This window comes from Dipodomys spectabilis, unplaced genomic scaffold (genome assembly GCF_019054845.1).
Source record: "Dipodomys spectabilis isolate Male_0828 unplaced genomic scaffold, ASM1905484v1 ptg000095l, whole genome shotgun sequence".
NCBI classification, from domain to species: domain Eukaryota; kingdom Metazoa; phylum Chordata; class Mammalia; order Rodentia; family Heteromyidae; genus Dipodomys; species Dipodomys spectabilis.
The window spans coordinates 18,865,744-18,887,327 of record NW_024870772.1 but is presented as its reverse complement, the minus strand read 5'-3'; the positions used below and the strand labels follow the sequence as shown (position 1 = coordinate 18,887,327).

The 21,584-nt window shown below is 38.3% G+C and overlaps 1 protein-coding gene across 3 annotated transcripts in view; it reads right to left on the bottom strand.

Moving 5' to 3' along the window:
• Positions 1-12,795: 12,795 nt before the first annotated feature.
• Akap11 (A-kinase anchoring protein 11) overlaps positions 12,796-21,584 on the bottom strand; it is a 49,873-nt gene continuing 41,084 nt past the window's right edge. For all 3 annotated transcript variants that reach the window (XM_042685721.1, XM_042685722.1, XM_042685723.1), the window contains one exon: positions 12,796-16,656. In XM_042685721.1, the coding sequence (XP_042541655.1) occupies positions 16,516-16,656 (141 nt within the window). In that variant the 3' untranslated portion in view covers positions 12,796-16,515. The remainder of the gene's footprint in view (positions 16,657-21,584) is intronic.

Below are 21,584 nucleotides of genomic sequence, written 5' to 3'. Positions count from 1 at the left end.
CATGAGAACAACAGAATAATAAGCTTACAAATAGCACTACATGTCTATAACCAACTGATTCACAACAAAGGTGCTGAGAAAACCCAGTGAAGGAGGGACAGACTTTTCAATAAACGGTGCTGTCTAAATGAGGCATTCTCATGCTGAACAACTCTAGACCCCTATCTTCTAAACCAACTCAAAACCCATTCATATCTTAAATGCAAGGCCTGAAGTTGCCACTAGCTAGCAGGTCCTTTGTCCTTGTAGAAGATAAAAATGCCATACAGACTCACTCTGAAGAGAAGGATCAGTAGTTATCCCTTAAGTATTGTAGCAGTGAATACTGATACACACATTTAATGGAAGAGGGTAGGAACTTCTGTGATTTTTCCAAGAAAGAGAAAGACTTTTAGTTCATCAGCACCTCATTGCACAGGGCTACATTTTATGTTCTAGCTCTCCTGGTGGGGTAGGGGTCTTATTATGCTCATGTATTGTAATGAAGGTATAATGAGTTTCAAGAGGGTCTTAGGTCATCCACCAGTTCTCCCAGTTTCCTGTTTTATTTGTTCGTTTTAATGTCACTACTTCAACTAACCTGCCCATTCCTGTCTCAAAATTATGAGACTACTGGAAGAAAATAAGAAAATGCTTCAAAATATTAGAATAGGTAAGAATTTTTGGACAAGGAACACTCCCCCCCGCCCCGGAAAAAAATATGGGAAACAAACACAAATGGGGTTAACATCAACCCAAAAAAGTTTCCACAGGAAAAAGGGAACAATCCTCAGAGTAAAGAGACAATCTATAGAATCTGACCTGAGGTCAATATCCAGAACATAAAAGAAACTCCAAAAAATCCAGAGCTAAAGCACAAATAATTCTATTTTAAAAATAGACAATAGACTTAAACAGTTATTCCTCAAAGAAGAAATCCAAAAGAGTCCAAAGGCTACATTACTAATCATCAAGGAAATGCAAATCAAAACCACAATAAGCAATCGCCTCTCTCAAGGAAGAAGGGCTAGTTATCAAACAAAGAAAACTAGTGCTGGAAAGAGTGGGGAGAAAAGGGAACTCAAGCACTCCTCCAGCATTTCCAGTGCTGTAATACTCTAAAAATGTTGTCATATTATTCCATGTCCAGTCACTAAAAGCCACATTTCCTCATTTCAAGTAGAATCATAACCAGAAAGATGAGCTCTGAACAGCTCACAGAGATAAAGCTTTGAGCCCTGGTGATTACATACTGCCCTATGGCCTCCATCCCTTCCAGCTTGTAAAGTAGAGAAAATAAAAGAGAAATAAATGGCATTGCTGCCAACAGCCCTCAAACTGAGCATCACATTACATGGAGAAAAACTACCCATGCATCAGAAAGGAAACAGGGGAGGGGAAGAAACTAGTACATCTTCAAAGCTACATCCAACTGTTTAGTTGTACATAGTCTAATGAGAATCTCCCAAACCTTAAGGTATTTACTTTGTCTCTGGTAAATGAAAATATAATTTAAGCTAATGAGATAGTCTTTGATATTAAATAGGAGTCTTGTGGGACTATTTAAAAAGTTTAGTTTGAGAAGATCAACATATATGGCTATTAGTTAAATCTTACAAATATCATTAGAATAGATTGTTATAGAGTCCAACTTCTGGACTGCATCTCTATTATTTTCTCCATGGGTATTTACTGCCTTGACCTCTTCATTTATAGCTCATTTTTGGCAGGCAGGATATTCATTTATTTTCATCATAAGAGATCATTTGTCTTAACTTGTGGACTTTATAGAAGTATCCAGAAGACATAACTGGTAGAGTCTTGTCGTACACATGCACATGTATTTAACCAAATCAGCCACTCCAATCTGAAGGCAGCACTTAGTACAGGGGCTATGAGAACAAATACATTCTGTCTTCAATAACAAGATCATCAGCATTTTCTCCTGGTCACCCATAGCATGGTCCAGCATAGAAACCAAACTAGTGAGCTCAGCCTATGTGTATACCAGACAACCATGTTCATTGACAGTGTTTTCTTTTCTAATTACCTCCCTTGATCTTGGGATTAAATTGTAACACTCTGTTTTGACCAATATACAATGGGTTGTCAACCTAACCAGCCTCAAGGAAGACTTACTGTAATTTCTCACAGTCATCTTGGGCTCCTTGGGAACAGGTTTGCTCTTGGAAAACAGCCTAAATTCAGATAAATATAAATATATACATATTTTTTGGTCTGAGGGTAAAGAAATGTGGAAAAAAATTATTGAAGAAATTTAGCCCAAATCCATGTTGCTAACCTCAAATGATTAGTTTCTGTATAGAAAACAAAAATAAAGATGAGGACAAGATAAAGTTTATGCCCCAGACTTTCTACTACATGAATCATCCCAACCAAGTAACCAGGATACTTCCGTCCACAATACCTCAAAACAGACTCAAATGGCATTGAAATAAATTGTATTTACCCAGTTTTAATGGCACAAAGTTCATTTGAGTTAAGCAATGATCTCATACATACAGAATAAAAACCAGCAACATTTAGTTGTGTTTTATGATAGACACTTTCCAAATATGATATTTTGGACCTATCATAACTGTTGAACAATAAAGTCCACAAATACCAGTGTTAGGACTGTAGTGAAGCAACTGATAAGATTCTCAAATTCTGCTCCAGTATCATTTGTTTACCAAGGCAAATTATATTTGATATTTAAAAGTCACTAATCTTCACAATTCTATTATGGATAAACATAAACATTAGGGAATTTAAGGTACGCTAAATTGATCATGGAGTAAATCAGAGAAGAACCAACATTTCTAAAGGATAGTTGGCCTCCTACTTCTGAGTTCAAACAATTTTTCCCTGCACTGCTGAGAACCTAATACAGAGACACACAATAGGCCAAAGAGGAATCACTACATGATGTGTCTTGCTATTTGGATTCAATCATCTGAGGCTGCCTTTTAGAACTCTTCTTTACATTTTTCTTTCCTGGAAATACTAAATGACCCTTTCTAGGAGGTGTAAGGTAGGGCAACAAATATTGGTCACAAGGAAAAGGATCTACTTCTTGTTTCCTGTTCTGTTAGACCAGAGTTGCTAATTCCTTCAGGGTAATTATTTTCAAGTTGTACTTACCATCTTGCTATGACTTGTCCAAGCACTATCTAGAGTCAGCGATACTAAATGCATAATCACTGAGCATGCACCAGTCATCCTACTAGGTGCTGAGGACATAAAAAATACATCTCCTCCAATGGTCCAGCACAGGAGGACACAAAGAGCTTGACTTACCAGCCTGTGTCTGACATTGTCACCACTTAAAACCTAGAAGGACAACAGACTCTTGACATCAAACTCCTAAGACATTCCTTTTTCCAATAACTTGTTGAGGTTAAGTAACTCTCTCCTACTTCCTACATCTATCCATCCATCCATCAATTCAATTATCCAACAGACACTTAGCTGAGGGCTCACTGTACTCCCCATACTATTCCAGGGTTAGGGACATATCAGAGAATGAAATTGGCCAAGTCCCAGTTCTCAAAGGTAAAAGATGGCTAAGGTGTAATTATGTCAGGATGCATAAAGGCTAACATGGGAAATAAAGCAATGTAAAAGGACAAGAGAGATGGAAGTTTGTTGCTATTCATGGGGTAGTTAGGGAAGGCAATATAGATAAAGTGACAATTGGTTGGGTGCCAGTGGTTCACACCTGTAATCCCAGCTACTGATGTGGCTGAGATCCACAGGATCTCAGATTGAGGCTAGCCCAGGAAACAAGAAGTCTACTAGGTTCCATCTCCAAAAATAACCAGTAAAAAGCAGGACTGAAGGTATGGCTCAAATGGCAGAGTGCCTACTAAGCAATCAAGCTGAGTGACAGTTAAGACCCTGAGACCAAACCCCAGGACTGAGGGGGGAGGAAGGGAGAGTGAAAGTAAACATGGAATACAACTTAGACTAAAAGCTAGTTTAAAATGACATACACACAATGGAGGATGTATGTATGAGGAGGTGAAGAAAGGAAGGAGCCAGGAAGGATGTTGGTATCCATGTCCAGTGGGCTTCCTGAGACAGAGCTCACCAGGGCATGACTGCAATTGTCCACAGAACAGATTTCCCTGATACCCTATGCCCAGTGTGGCTCCAAGTGGTACCTGTTAGAATAGACTGTATGCTCAGCAGAAAGGCCATTCTCCAGGTGACCCTGGGCAGAAAGGAATTTTCAGTGGCCAAAAACTTGAGGACATCACCCTGATTCTGACAGGGGATGGAAGAGGTCAGCGTGCACGAACCTCAGTTATCAGACTAGCCTAAGAGCCAACCTGTTTGAAGCAAGCAATCCGTGAGCCTGAGAAATGGCTCTGGAGGTTTGCTGTTTCCAGGGAAGCTTTTCCTGAGGCTTTGTTGTAAGCCATAGACTGTGCTGCTGTACCACCTTGAGGCTCAGTGAGACACTGCAGCTTTGGGATGACAGTTTTCGTGGATGCTCTTGGAAAAGGGAGTCTGGCCTTACTAGCCAGTTCCTAAGAATGCCCTTACTGCAGCAAAGCGGTATGTGCCCCAGGCTTGCTCACAAGTACTAAGTGCTTCCTTGCAGTGAGCTGTGGAGAACAACCTGCAAGGAACTTGGGGAGTCTTCAAAGTAGCTACTTGGTTCCTGAATCTCAACCACCAACCTCCATGCTTCCAGCATGGCTTATTCATAACCGAAGGACCACACTGACCAGGGTACAACTCAGCCCTTCTACCTACTGGCTAAAGGCATCCTTCCTTTCCTCTTCTGGGGTTTAATCCATCCGGTCTCTTTGCAGGACTGAAGCCTGGGGCTGAAACCGTACATGGGGAGATGACTAGGAGTCTGGAATAAGAACAGGGATGGATAAGATTCCAGAATAGAAATAGGGACTAGGTGTAGAGACAGATGAATGGCCGACAGCTCAGTCCTCCTCTGCTGCCTTAGGGTCACCGAGATCCTCACCCCATCCTTCCCAATTTTAAGGATTGAATAGAAGCCCTGGAATGCATACTTTTCCCAGGAGGAAATTCAGAAAGTATAGAAGTGCTTTCTGGCTGGCTTTTTTTTTTTTTTTTTGAGCTATCTTCTGTTTGCTTAAAAAATATTTCTCTTCAAGTATTTTTGCAAAAATTTCAGAAATCACTTAATGAACTCTCATGACTTTAGACAAATCTTTTATCATGCTTTAAATGAATGTTCCACTTTGAAATATGACACACATTTAAAATATATGTAAAGGCTGTATATACTTGGAAGAAAAAATGCACACTTTTTGTTTTGTTTTACATGCATCTTTCACCCACTTTGTCAACTCTGGTAATTGATTTTCTTAGACTTTGTACTGAGCAAATATAATTTCAAGTAACACATTTTGGTGCATAAGTGTATATGTAAACACATATATGACTATAACCACATGATGGTGGATCACTTCTTTAAACATAGATAATCAGGAGACTGAGAACTGAGGACTGATGTTCCAAGCCAGCCCAGGGAAGACAAATCTCCAAGACCTTTATCTCCAGCTAAACTACCAAAAAGCTGGAAATAGAGGTATGCCTGAATTGGTGGAGTGCCAATCTTGAGCAAAAAAGCTAAGGAACAATGAACAGGATCTTGAGTTCAACCCTCAATAATGGCCCAAAACATACACACACACACACACACACACACACACACACATACACACTATAGTACTGTGCATTTATATGTATTCCCCCTTACAATAAATGTAGTTCTGTCTTTTAGCCTTATTTAAATAAACACACTAATGTTTTTTGTTTCTACACTGCAATCATGTTTATGTATGTCAATGTAGTTTTTGTTATGCTATATAGAAGGAACACAGATATAATTTTTCCTCAGTATCCATTGATATCAGGGAGTGAGTGGTTCTAGGATACCCAGTAGACCAGGCTCATATGAGAATTAGCTTATGAATTCTCAGGAGAGATATTTTTCCCCTTGATTTACTACTAGAGTTTTGACAGAAAACTTGTATTCTCCAGGCTGAAGGAGTTTTTTTCTTTCATTCTTCCTTCCAACTTGACCATTCTAATATGAAAGTAGTCTTTTTGTAATTTAATTTTGAACTCGTAAATAAAAACAGAAACATATGTATTTATGAGGCATCATATAATGTTTCGATACATGTACATATTGAATAATAGTTAAGTCAGGTTACAAGTATCTATCTCCTTTAATATCATTTCTTTATGGTAAAAAAAACTACTCAAAGTGCTTTTACATAAACAAGTGTATACTTTCTTGTGCAAATACTTTTCATAAAGTGTATAATGGCTGCCTATCATCACGCTGCTGTGCAACAACTGTGCACAGTTGACTCCTATCTAACTTTAATTTTGTCCTCATTGATCTACCTGTGTGTACACTCTTTTGAGATACACACTTCAGCCAGGCCCATCGACTTGGTTAGGCCATAATATCAGATATTTGATCTGGATGCTGCTGTGAAAGTCGATTTTAGATGAGATGAACATTTAACTCGGTAGGCTTAGAGTAAAGTGGATGATGCTCCATGAGATGCATGGGCCTCATCATCCAGTCAGTTGAAGGCCTCAAGAAAAACAAACTTAAAGTTCTGCAAGGAAGTGGCGTGTGTACTTGGATATGCCAGTCTTTCCAATGGCATGAGCCCATTCATTGAAATAAATCAATCTTTCAGAAAGACAAAATGAAGAGGCAGAAAGGCAAACTGATGGAAAACAGATTCCCACACACCTACACAACTTACTGGTTCTGCTTTTTTAGGAACCCTGACCATGACCATGCTCCTTCAGCCAATTAAACCCAAAAGTTCAAGTAAGAGCTCCACAAATGCCTCCATAGCTGAAGCCAGCTTCTGTACCTGCTTGACCTTGGTACCTACCTTTATTAGATTTCTGGTGTCTCTGTTCCATGTTCTCATGTTAGTTCATCAATATACACTTAGAATGATTTTTAATGTTTGACCCAGAATATTCAATTATTTCCAGTAGGGAGGGTACGTTTTGACCCGTCCTACAAATAAAAACATAAGTCAGTAATCAAACTGATGGACAGCACCATTCCTCAGCTGACCTCACCTCATAAGACAATTCAGTCATGGAAGGGCTCAGCGCTTTGGTAACAGTTATCATCTGGGTATTTCTCAGCCACCTTCCTTCTGCCAGAGTCAGAATGCTACGTAAGCAAGATGATAATAATTATAATTATATACATCAGATCCAAAATCATTGAGAGGCAAGTTAAATCTTTGCTGACTCATTATGGAGAGTGGGGTTACATCACATGTAACAAGCTATCCTTCACATGTTTTAACTCTTCACGTGCTCTTGGGTTCCTAACACCTGACATCTCTCCCATCTCTCCACGTGGCTCTTTCTCTGTCTCCACTGCTCCTAGAGAGGGGAGTCAGGATGAGAGGAAGTGATCAAAAAGAATTAAAATGAGTTAAACATGAATGGCTGAATAATGTACAATAGGAAAGAGGAGATGTGTGTTTGCTCAGTTCTAGACAGACTGGGTGAGAAACATAAGACTGCAACAAGAAAGATGCTGGGAAAGTGCAGAAAGGACTGAGAGCTTGGAAAACACGTCTGTCTTTGTTACTTTTTAGGTCTGAGGAGCATGGAGACCATGACTGAAACAGCTCTGCTGTCAGCAGGATTGTGCGGAAAGTCTTCTGCCCTGGCCTACTTTGTCTCTGAAGTCTCTCCCCGGTATGTCCTGCTGTCAGATGAGGGCTTCTCATCTGCCGCCACTCCACCCTTGAGGAAGAACTTGTTTGCAGCCTCACATTTGAATATTTAGTCACTTGGCTCTACTGAGGCCTTATTGTACCCAATTGTCAATTTAACAAACTGGCTACAGTTCTGAATCAACTGTAGACCAACCTATGTCCCTCACTCAACCAAATCTCTCTCCTTCTGGAAGCCGGGCTTTTTTGGGGCTCAAGATTAGTGAACAGGGTGGGGGGAGGAACTCAGTGATAGAGTGGCTGCTAGGTACCTAGCCTAGTTTTAGCCAGCACCCCCCTCCCCCGCCAAAAAAAATCAACCATATGCGAGTGTTCCAGTTCAAAGCCAGCCCAGGCAGAAAAGTTCACAAGACCACTTCTCAACCCATACACTGCAGTGGCATGGACCTGTCACCCCAAGCTGCTGGGGGGAGGGGGCAGGGATGATAAACATTGCAAAGTCAGACCGCCATAGACAAAAGTCTGTGAGACTTCTATCTCAATGGAGAGAAGCTATCTCAATGTTGTGTACACATGATTCCAGCTACAAAGAAAAGGCTAAAGTAAGTGGATCATGGCTCAGGCACATGCCCAGGCAGGAAAATCAAAACTTGAAATAATTAGGGAAAAAAAGAGCTGGAGGTGTATATCAAGTAATAAAGCACCCGTCTAGCAAGATGAGGCCCTGAGTGCAAACCCTAATACCAATAAAAAGTAAACAAAACCTCAAAGCACACTGGACACAGCTTAGGTTGCTTAACCTTTTTCTCAGCCTTTGCCCACAAACAACTAAGGCTGGCTTCAAAACAGCAGCTTGTAGACTGTAAATGCTATTGTAATGTTCCAGTCTCCTCCAAGTGCTCATCATCACAAGCCATTTGCAAGCAGAAAAAAAGGTAAGAGACAGACAAAGGGATTCAAAGGACAAAGGGAGAGACTGGACTCAAGTCTCTCATCAGCTCCTCTCCTTTCTTTCTAGTAGATTGAATATTGTCCTTCAGTATGATTTCTGACAATGCTCAGTGATGCTTTTTGGCACTGCGGATTAGCGCAAACACAATGGCTGTATGTAAAGACAACACATGAAATGGCTTTTGACATACCATGATGCTGAATCCAGGTTGACTGTGAACTATTAACCACATTCTCAGATATAGGGACACATTCTTGAAACATTAGGCAGCTGTCATTATTCATTTCTTCCTTCCATGTAAAAGATGTCATTAAAATCTAGATGGCATCTGGTATTTTAATATGCTAGGAGAGCAGGAAATAGAAATGATAGAATCTGTTCTTGTTAAACCTATACTTGCTCTCCCTTCTCCATAGATTCAAAACCTATACATTTGACAATTACTATTACTTTCTGTCCAGGAGCAATAAATTCACCAGGTCCATAAATTATAGAATGTTCTTTGAGCAATGCTAGAAAATGAAATGATTACTAGAATACCAGATTCTCTGCTCAAATTAACAATCACATCTGCTTTAACACAGAGGCTGCATGTTAAATGACTACCAGAAAGCCCAGAGTGGTGGTACACACCTGGGAGGCTGAGGTAGGAGAATTCTAACATTTGGGAGACTAAGGTAGGAGAACCACCAATTTACAGCCTCATAGGGGGCTACATAGTGGGAGATTCTGTCCTGTTCCATACACTACCACCCTCCAAAACAAGTCTACAGGTCCCAGCAAGCAACAGAAATGAAGGGTTCTAACATATCATGCCAGAAGCAAAAAAAAAAAACAAAACAAAAATAAAAACAGAACTTATTCTGGAACTAAAGAGACAATAATTTATTTCTACCAAATTAGCTAAGAATCCAATGCCCCTGAGCTTTCTACTTTCAACTGGAAATGTAAAACAAACTTATAAGAAAAAATTTCCTTAAGTGTACTTAATTTTAAAAGAGCTCCTATCAGGCCAAAGCATATCAGTGGGCAGAACATTGTACACAAGCCCAATTTCAATCTCTTACTGTAAATCAAGATCTATCTTAATCCACTGAGGTATGTTTCAATTTTATTTTATTGTAAAGATGCTGTACAGAGGTAAGGTAATGAGTACATTTCTTGTCCAGCATTGTTACCCTCTCCTTTTTCTCCTACTATAGCTTCCCTCCCCATCTCCTCCACTCCTCCTGCCCCCAACCTGTAAAGTTCATTTCCAATATAGTGTCTTGTATCAGAAGCGGTAATACAGAAGGAAGTACTAAAGTCAAAATCTAAGGTCAATTAAATCATAAAAATGTTTTTCATTTTCACTGACCCTGGCCCACAGGAAGTAAAATCAGTGATTTCAAAATTACAAAGAACAGGAGAAAAAGGTAACATATACTCTTCCTTTTTCCTGTGGCCAACATTATGCCACAAAACACTTCATTTTCTTTTGGCCCTTTCTGTTAACAATGTTGTCACGCAACAGCACTCTGCCTTCCTCCTAGAGGCCATGATGTCTCCATCCTCCATGACACTCTCTCTCTGCACTAGCCAAGCAAAACCCACAAACGATTCTGATGTATTAAACTTCTATTCTTTTGAGCCAGTTTTCCTTTATGGAATTATAATCTATGGAATCTGGCTTACTTTCTGCATTTCTTATTTCTGTGCACCTGAAGGAAAGCCTTCTCGTTGTTTGCCACTATCTCCTAACATTCTGAAACACTGAGAAACTTTAAAAAAGCTATCCACTAAAAATTATATTAAGTGAAGTAAGCCAAGCCCAAAGAAACATAGGTCCCATGGTTTCCCTTATTTGAAATATCTAGTATAAGTCAAGCAGAAAAGGTCAGATAATGTGATGTTAGGAAAATGAACCCTTAGATATGTATTTAAATGTTTTTTTTCTTTCATGCATTTGTTTCTAACGCAATTATAACATTATTTCTTTGTTGCTTTGTATGTCCCTCCCCCACAGTATAACCCCTGCTTTCACTATATTTGATGTCGGTATAATTTGTGGAGGAGAAGGGAAAAAACAAGGCATTTAAGGATAACTTTGGACCCGTTACAACAATGAGAAGTACAAGTTGTCATGTCGAAAACGAGCTTTACAACTTTGGTGGGGGGGAGAGGATGGGGGGGGGGAGCTGGGGAAGGATGGAAAGGGTAAACAAAGGAGGAGGCTGCAATGCTTGATAAGAAATGTACTCATTGTCTTGCCCATGTAATTGTAACCCCTCTGTACAGTATGTTCACAATAAAAAATAAAAATTAAAAAAAATTTTAAAGAAAAGCTATCCACTAATTCCTGGATTTATAATACTTGTAGTAGAACTACTTACATAAACATTCAGTGGTGAACACATCATCATTCACTTGCCAAAACTTGTAACACTGAACCTTAGTATGCACCACAAGCCTTGGGTAATAATGGCTTGTCAATGCAGGTTCCCAGGCTGTAATAATCATTCCCCTCTCAAAGAGTTGACACTGAAGGAGGGTATGAGGGTGGGCTAAGAGATAAGGGTAAATGATACTGTTGTAAAAGCTAAAGTCTTACTTGACAGGAAAAAGAAGAAAAAGTGCATAAGCCAAAGTTCAAATTCCATTAGCAATAAAAACCCTAAGCTGATGTCTCTTTTCTCACAGACCTTGGGTGAGAGGAGTACAACCTCTATGGACTACCAAAGAAAGCACAACCAGACCAGCATAAATTTCCTGATCATGTTCATGTTTCAAAAAGCAAAATGCATTAAATCCAAAACAAGACTGGGTAGCCAAGCTTCTAAGTCCCTTCCATTAGCACTCAGAGGCACTTGTATGCAGAATTCAGTGTCCAATTTAGAAACATTCCTACCTTGCACCCAAAAACATGATGGAGGGCTGGGAAGGTGGCTCAGTGGTAGAGTGCTTGCCTTGCATGCATGAGGCCCTGGGTTTTTTGTTTGTTTGTTTTTTTGGGTCCAGTCGTGGGGCCTGAACTCTGGGCCTGGGTGCTGTCCCTCAGCTCTTCAGCTCAAGGCTAGAGCTCTACCACTGGAGCCACAGCGCCACTTCTGGCTTTTTTTCTTTTTGCTTATGTGGTGCTGAGGAATCGAACCCAGGGCCTCATGCATGCAAGGCAAGCGTTCCACCACTGAGCCACCTTCCCAGCCCCTGAGGCCCTGGGTTTGATCCCTCAGCACCACATAAGCAGAAAAGCCAGAAGTGGCCTTGTGGCTCAAGTGGTAGAGCACTAGCCTCGAGCTGAAGATCTGAGAGATAGTGTCCAGGCCCAGAGTTCAGGCCCCATGACCAAACAAGCAAAAATCATGATAGAGAAAAACAAAAAACAAAAAGCAAAATAGCAAACAACCTTGTTTCCATTTCTTGGGAGTTCATTTCAATAAACTTTTTTCTTTTTGTTTTGCCAGTCCTCAGGCTTAAATTCAGGGCCTGGGCCAGCCATGAGCCTCTCTGTGCTCAAGACCAGTGCAAAGTAGTTTATTGAACAAGAGTCTCACAGACTTTCATGACTGGGCTTGGCTTCAAACCACAATTCTCAGATCTCAGTCTCCTGAGTAGCTAGGATTACAGGCATGAGCCACCAGTGTCCAGCTAAATAACATTTTATATGATCATATGCACATAGCTATTGAGCATTTGTGGTCCTCCCCGAGACTATCCTCCTTTAGTCTCACTATGTGAATGTTTACAGTCCTGTATAATTTAATATGTATAATGTTTTAAAAAACAAGTATAATGTTTTCTGTACCTTCTGTCTTGTATAAAGTTTATCAGTTTGGGTGTGGGTAAGAGGGAACACAGAAATAGAGGGACAAATAAATACAGCAGTGGTACTCATCTGACACTATGTGAAGGGGAAGAGAGGGAAGTCAAGAGGGAAAAACTAGGAGAAAATGAGGGAAGAGGTGACACTGTCCCAAAAGAAACATACTTATTATCTGTAACCCCTCTATACAATATCTTTACAATAAAATTTTTTTTAATGTAAAACATCATGATGAGAATAGATCCCTTTATGGCCTCTCCCAAGCAGTCCCGCATGCCTTGGTTTCAGTTCAACACAGAGCTGCTGACAAGATGTGGCAAAATGAAAACCAACACTAAGCATTTCTTAAATTTATTGAAGAATTCTTAGTTGGGAGAAGAAAGACCACAGGCTTAAACAATTGAAAGAGAAAAGAACAATTAATTGCAAATTATTACAAAGGTTATTTCTGAAACTTTTTTTTGAGCCATTGCTAAAAGAAAATTTTCAGCGCATCCTGAAGTTCATAGTTTGGTAAGTGAACATTTACTAAGGAACAAAGAAAATTTACTGTTACACAGTACAAGACTGGTGTACTAACTGAGCACAGCCAAATAAACAGCTATAATTATTCAAAACTGCTTTAGCTTATATCTGGTAAACAAGAATGTGGATTACTTCCAACACTGCACAAGTAACCAAACATTGCAAATCCAGCAATATTAAAACCTGATATTAAATAGTATCCAAACTTTACCACAAAAACAAAATGAGAACTTCTAGACCTACAATTCTAACTATATGAAAGGAATGTACATGGATGGTAAAAAAAAATAATAATAAATAAATAAAGTGGCCGGAGTGACTAAGACTGCACCTGTGACTTCAAAGCAGAAGTAAACAAGTGAATGCTTGTAGGGCTGCTGCTGAAAACAGACAAGATGCACTTCACTTCATAGCCCACTCTTCCTCCTTCCCACTGAGGCTCTAATTCTTTTGGGCAGGACTTGAAAGAGAAAGCATTTTCCCTACTCCACGTATAGGTGCATCAACTTCTTAATTCCGTATAGTTTTCTTCAAAAGACATGAAATGTAAAATGATATACCAATGGGAAATTAATGGTATTTAACTGTGGAATAATAATCTAACTAAATAACTAAGTAGACATTTCACTCTGGACTCTGATAATGAATGAAGATTAAACCATGTGTGTGTTGGGAGAAGGTACTAATGCCAAAAGATACCAAAAGTCTAATGGATTATAACTCCTTCACTTTATATGCAGTGCACTTAATATATATTAACTGTAATATAAAACTCTATTTAAGCAGAATTAAGGTATTAATTTACTATAAGCAATATAAAATCCTTATTTAGGCAGAATTAAAGTATTATGAACTGAGATAATTCCCATCAAATATTTGAAAGTTTAAGTGGAACATTTTTCAAAGCATAAAGGTATCACATTAAATGAGAGAATGAATACTCTTAAATGCTTTCATAATATCATTAAATCATATCAAACCATCCAATAGATATTGCCATTTTCTTCTGTGATTTTAAGTCATTCTTTCAAATAAATCAGGAAATATTTTCAAAATCAACATTAATAATAGCAAAAATATAAATGTAATTTAAACTTGGCTTTGGAAATGCAGAACAAGAAAGGGCCACCATATTTTGGTCAGAAGTGATGTTCTAATCCAGCAGGCCTCTTTCTTTCCACAGATCCTATAGTGGGTTAGAAATTAGAAAAAAAGACATTTCAGCTCACTGCACATCACAATTGAACAATTCTGAGTAAGACATAGTTTATGAGGACCAAAATGTGCAAAATGGCAATATTACAATGTTACAATATAAATATATCAAGCAGATCTGTAGTAAAATATGACAGAGCTGACCTCAACACAGTTGTTCTAAGAACAAGCAACCAAACATCTAGGAAGTCTTTGGATAAATCAAAGTGCCTTTAAAGAAAGTTAAAGTTTACAATGTACTTGATTAAAAGATACTGATCTAGACACACATTTTCTCTCTATGTAAGGGAACTTAACTCAGAGCTTTTTCCATGTTTGCCAATACTTAAGTGTTTTTCTCTCTATGCCCCTGGCATTGAACTGATACAGGTGTGGAGTTCCAGTGGTTAAGTGAGAGACCTCTAAGCAGCACAATGCCAGCAAAATGCAAAGGATTTAGGAGGAGGAGGGAAACTTACCTCAAAATGATTACACTACTAACAAACATTTTTAAACAGAAGAATTTTCACATATCTAATATATTGTCATGTTTGGGTAAAAGAAAACTCAGTTGTGCTGTCAATCTAACCTAAATATATACACCCAAAGTGCAAAATACAATTTGACAGCTAAATTGTAATTATACTTGGTGACCAATCATATTCCTAGTCCTAGTATTTAAAACCCAGTTTCATAATGCTGCATCTCAAGCTCTGAAAAGTTAAAGACAGAAATCATTTACACATTTCCTGCATTTCTCTACCTAAAAAAAATACTCAAAACTTTAGGAAATTTTATGTCTTAATGGTTTGCCCCATGTTGCTACCTTAAGTTGAGAAAAAATAAAAACATACACTGTAACCTCATATTTCAGTAGCTTTGGAGAGCATTTTTATAAAGAAAATTTGAATCTTTCACAATAAAACACATTTCTTCAACAAGATTAAAGTTTTGGATTAATGGAAGTGCCCTGTCTCTCGGCTTCCTGGCAGGTGCTATGTCTTCTACATTATGTGTGGTTTCTAGAAAATAGTGAGTGTTTGGGGGGGAAAAGGAAAGGTAATGGAGCAAACCCCCACAAAAAATGATTTACCTGGGATTACAAAACCTACTAGAGGAAGAATGGAAACCATTCGCATACCCCACACTTCTCTATACACAAAAACAAGACACAGTCTTGGTCCTCAAACTCAAGTTTCTACAGACAAAGGGGCAGGACATGAAGAGAGGCCAGAAAGGCCATGTCAGAGAACTTTACAAAATAGTGAGGATACATTTTATTGGAAGAGAAAAACCACCCTTTTTTTTTTTTAGAGAAAAAAATTCTTGGTAAAATGGGGAGTTTTTTTTTCCCCAAAAATCCACAATGAAAACCATTATAGGCTCCACTGAATATTTCTATTTTAATACTAATTAAAAAATTTCAGTATTTTGTAAGCTGAACTTTTATTTATAGGATGTCAAAAGACAAAAATTCTTACTGCACAATCTTTAAAGACATTTTATTTTAAGCACCTTTTTAATGTATCCAGAGGGTTTCTAACTAAGAAAACATTAAAATAAGAAGGTTAGAACAAAGCAGTGGCAAAGTTAAAGTTCTCCTTTACTCATTCACTCACTCACTCACTCACTCTCTCTCACACACACTCATACATGTATACTCAAATACTTATTTCATTTCTAGAAAGTGGTTACCTGCCAAAACAACTGGCGGCATTAGCAAAAAATGTCATTTGATGGCAAGCTGGGGAAAGTTAACACTCACAGTGTTCAGAGAAACCTAAAACATTACTTTAGGGAATCAAAAAGCTACCAGTAGCTGAACTATGAAAATAAAGCCAATTTTTAAAACAGGACAAAAAGAATAAACATCTACCAGAAACAAAAAAATACTCAGTTTTATTTTTTTGATGCTAGATATTAGTCAGCGGCATTTGTTTGCAAAGGAGCAAAATTATAATTCTCATTTACTGGATCCTCTCCTCAGCAGCTCAGTGCAGTTTCAAGCAGCACTATTTGGATCCAAAAAGAGTGCTGTTGGATGTCCCAGAAAACCTCATGGTTAAGACTTTCTTTCACATCCATGTTCTTAGGAAATCAACACACCACACATGTATGTATAGAAGAATTAAATGAGGATAATATTTTAACAGAGATTTTATAAAAGTATGAATTATATACATTGTGATGACAGAAAGCACTTAAAAAGCTGTATTTACTTTCCTCCCAACTCATTTAAGATGTTAATATTCACTATTTCAAATTTATCATAAACATATTAATCTGTTTTTTCCTTTCCCAAACAAATAATAAAATATAATGGCTCGGGGTTTGTTCTATGCATTTTCCAGGAGCCAATCAAACAGCGACTTGCGCCTCTCTTCACCGGAGGGCTTTTCCACTGCTTCATAGTATTTAAGTACAGCCTGCAGGAGGTCTCCTACTTTCCATCCTTTTTCTTGTAACTGTTTTGAAAGCTAAAAAAAAAGTTAAAAAGATGTATCAAACAGCAGAAATCAATTTTATACCACTGAAGTTTTTGTTTTTAGGATAAGAACTGAAAATCATACAGTTTACAACCAAATACTGTTTCCCAATTTTTCAAGAGCTTCTCTCCTAAACCACCACCTCTTTTCCCAAATTGAATATTTTCAGTTCCTGCCCTTTATAAACATACCTCCTCAACAGAACGACACTTTGGGATTGCTGGAGACCGAGCTCTACAAACCTCAACCAGCAGATAAGTCTGTGTAGGAGGGAACAGGCTAAATTTCTACAGGAAATTCTTCACCTAACTAAATACATCTGCCATACCCTCAATTAGGAACACAAAATAATAATAAAAAAGAAACAAGCTTAATAAAAGGATGTGGCTTTTCCTTCCATAACATACAGTGTGGGTTTTTTCTTGAATACACATTCTCCCTCATTGGAAACAGGGCTTTCCAAGTTAAGAAATGTTAATGTTTCAAATTTTAAAAAAAATATAGGTTTACATAAACTCCACAATGACTGATCAAAACACAACTTCACATTTTTATTTAGTTCTGTAAAAGTTCTTAATTTCTGAAAGCTTTGTAAGTTAAATTCTGAAAACTACATTACAGTTTTTTATTGAAGATAAGCTTAATCTTTTCAGAGCAGACTGACTGAGATAATTTATATGCAATGGCTCTTAGTTATCACCACAATTTTAGAATACTTTAGAACACTTTTTCATATCACACCAAAAGAAGGCCTACCTGTCAACCTACTCTCCACTATCCTCAGCTCCCTTCAGCCCTAACTTTGGTCTCCACAGACTTGCCTATGTGGACACTTCATGTAAATGCAATGATAAATTCTGTGTGTAAGTCTTTTGGAACCACCTTCTTTTGCTTAGCATAATGACTTCAATGTTCTGCTACCATCTAGCATATTTCCTTCCTTCCTTTCTCCATTTCACACATATGCCATGCTTTCACTTGTCTACTCCACTGGTAGACAGCTGTAGCATTCCCATTTTTTTTAGATAAGTTTTTTAATGTGAAAATACTGCACAGAGAGGTTACAGTTACATGGGCAAGGTAATGAATGCATTTCTTATCCAGCACTGTTGCCTCCTCCTTTGTTTCTCCCCTACCATCCCTTCCCTCCCACTTCCACAACTACACTCCCCTCTCCCCCCCCCCCCTCCCCGGCTAAATTGTAAAGTTTGTTTTAGTGTCCTTATACATCTCATCGTTACAATGGGTCAACCCGTATCTCTATTTAAACATTTTGTTTTTTCCCTTCCCCTCCCCAAATTATACCGACATAAAATACAGTGAAAACAGGTTATTCCGTGAGGGAGGAATATACAAAGCAACAAAAAAAAAATCACATAGGGGGCTGGGAAGGTGGCTCAGTGGTACAGCGCTTGCCTTGCATGCCTGAGGCCCTGGGTTCAATTCCTCAGCACTACATAAGCAAAAAGAAAAAAGCCGGAAGTGGTGTTGTGGCTCAAGTGGTAGAGTGCTAGCCTTGAGCTGAAGAGCTGAGGGACAGCACCCAGGCCCAGAGTTCAGGCCCAACAACCGGACCCTCCCCCCCCCCCAAAAAAAAAAATCACATGGTATCTTATAAATATGTTAGAAACAATAGCAAGAAAGAAAAGACCACTTGTGGCCCTATCTTGGGGTTCATTTCACTTAACATCATCTTATCTGGTCATATCTACATAGCTTTTGACCTTTTCTACTTGTCCCTGACATATGCTAGTTATTGCAAATAAGGGAAACCATGGGATCTGTGTTTCTTTGGGCCTGGCTTACTTCACTTAATATAATTTTTTCCAAGTCTTTCCATTTCCTAACAAATGGGGCAATGTCATTCTTTCTGATGGAGGCATAGAATTCCATTGTGTGTATATATATATATGCCACATTTTCTTGATCCATTCCTCTATTGAGGGGCATCTAGGGTTGGTTCCATATCCTAGCTATGGTGAATAAAGCTGCAGTAAACACAGTCGTGCTGGTAGCTTTAGTATGGTCTTGTTTATGATCATTTGGGTAAATGCCCAAAAGTGGGATTGATTGGTCATAGGGGAGGCTAGATCTATGTGGAGTCTTTTGAGGAACCTCCATACTACTTTCCAAAGTGGTTGAACAAGTTCATTCCCATTTTTTATCTGTTATGAATAATGTTACCATGGATAAGTTTTTTGGGGGATATATATTTTCATTTCTCTTGGGTATACACATACAAGTGAAAATATGGGGTTATATGATAATACTATAATTAGCCTTTTGAGGAACCTAGAGAAAATTTTCCAAAGCAGCAGAACCACTTAAGATTTTTACCAGCCACTTATTTCTCCACATTCTTGCTAACAGTTGTTACATACTTTTCTGATTATAGTCATCCTGGTGGGTGTGAGACAGTGGTTTTGATTTACATTACTTAGTAGATGAAGCTGAATGTTCTTTCATGTACTTAGTGAAGATTCTTAATGACTTTTCTGCCCAGTGTGGCTTTGAACTACAATCCTCAGATCTCAGCTTCCGAGGTAGCTAGATTACAGGCGTGAACCACAGGCCCCTGGTCTTAGCACCATTTTTAACTATTTATGCTAGGTATAAGGCCTTTATCAGACAGACAATTTGCAAACATACATTTTCACCTATTCTGTGGGTTATCTTTTCCCATTGTTGATGGCATCCTTTGAGATACTGAAGATTTTATGTTTGTTTCTTTTTTCCTTTTTTTTTTAAGACAGAGCTTCACTATGTAGGTCAGGCTGGCTTGTCTTACTATGTACTCTAGACTGGCCTCAAACTCACAATCTTCCTACCTCCCAACTTGCTCGGATTACATGTATATGTGCAACTAAGTATGGGACTTCGGTTGGGAGGTTGTTCTGTAGTACTTGGGTTTGAACTCAGGGCTGCATAGTTACAAGGCAGCCTACTCTACCATGTAAGCCTTGTTCCCAGCTCTTTTTTGTTTTAGTTATTTTTCAGATGGGGTTTAATGCTTTTGCACAAAGGCTTGTCTTGGATTGCTCTTTCTCTACCTACAGCTTCTCTCCTCATGGATCACAAGTATGTACCACTACCACTATGCTTGACTTATTGGATGGTATGAATTTCACTAACTTTTTTCCCAGATTGACCTTGAACCCTGATCCTACCAATTTCTGCCTCCTAATTAGCTGAGACTGCAAACATGCACAACCTAGCCCTAGCCAAAGTTTTAAATTTTGAACTACTTAGTCTTTTTTCAATTATGTAAATATACTTTTGTTTTTTTCTATACAATTAGAGCTCCCATGTTCTAGTTATGCTTGTCTTAATACTTATTTGCTCAATTTAAGACAAAAATATCAGAATTAATAACATATTGCCTAGAAAGACACAAAAGTTGCTATTTCTATTCTAATTATCACCAAAAATAATCTGTACTTACCTTAACAGCTTCATAACTATCCAGCAGCCCTGTGGAGTTCTAGCCAGACATGATCAATGAGGGACATTATTTAAAACCAACCATGCAGTTAAAATGAGCCACAAAAGACATTTCCACCCATCCACCTACAATTAAGCATCATCCTACTCAATCACTAGGCAAAGGTCCCTGGGGCCAAGTCACCTGGTGACAAAGTCCCCTTACCCAATCTCATCACTGTCAGTTCTATCTAAAGCTTTCCTTAAAGTCTCAATTTACTAAGACTACTTAATTCCCACAGGTGCTACTCTCACTAAGATCAGTTCTAACAACTCCCCTACTTATTCTTTCCCCTTGGCAATTCATTTCTTTTTTTTTTTTTTTTTTTTGTCAGTCGTGGGGCTTGAACTCTGGGCCTGAGTGCTGTTCCTCAGCTCTTCAGCTCAAGGTGAGCGCTGTACTGTTTGAGACACAGCACCACTTCCGGTTTTCTAGTGGTTTATTGGAGATAAGAGTCTCATGGACTTTTCCTACTCAGGCTGGCTCTGAACCGTTATCCTCAGATCTCAGCCTCCTGAGTAGCTAGGATTACAGGTGTGAGCCACCAGCGGCAATTCATTTCTTAAGCACCCCTTTCTGAACTATTTTCACTTTCTGCTCCAAACAGAAACCTAACTACAAAAAGCTCAGTCTAGGCAAAAAAAACAAACAAAAATTATGTTACATATATTTTATATATATATATGTGTGTGTGTGTGTATGTGTACTATATAGATATGTGTGTAAAATAATTATGTTCACTATTATTTCAACAATAGTGTCATAAATTTTGAATTAGAATATATGAGTGTCCCTTTTTGTTATTAATGAAAAATCTATACTAGTTATTTACCAGACTATTTAATGCCTTATAATAAGATTAAATTAAAATTTTCCTAAGGACCATTATGAGAGAAAAAGCCCACAAAACCATAAATCTGTAAATTGAAATATACTGACTAACAAGATGCATGGCACATATGAAGTACTTCATGAAAGTTATCTTGTTTAAACATTCACTGATGTTTGATTACACCAACTTCTCATGTATATAAAACTGGATATCATTAAAATGCCCTTACTAATTATTCAGTACAATTATGACTCAATTAAACAGAATAAACTCATCTTTCATAAGAACATATAAAGTGCCTATAAACTGTATCTAACTTTAAGGACTGAGTGTATACCAAGAATTCGACTAATAAGCATTTGGTTCCTGATAGTATTATACTTAAACCTCACATACTTTGTAACACAGTTTCTATACTCCCATTTCTGAACTGCAACTAAGAAAGTTGGTACTTGGTCTGGTTCAACTGTCCTAGGTTACCTGCTGCAAAATGACATACGTGAAACTATTTCATGGCCTACATAAACCACCCTGCCATCAACAGACATCTCAAGATAACCATCAACATGACAAGAACACTGTATACTCCTAAATGTGCCCTCACAA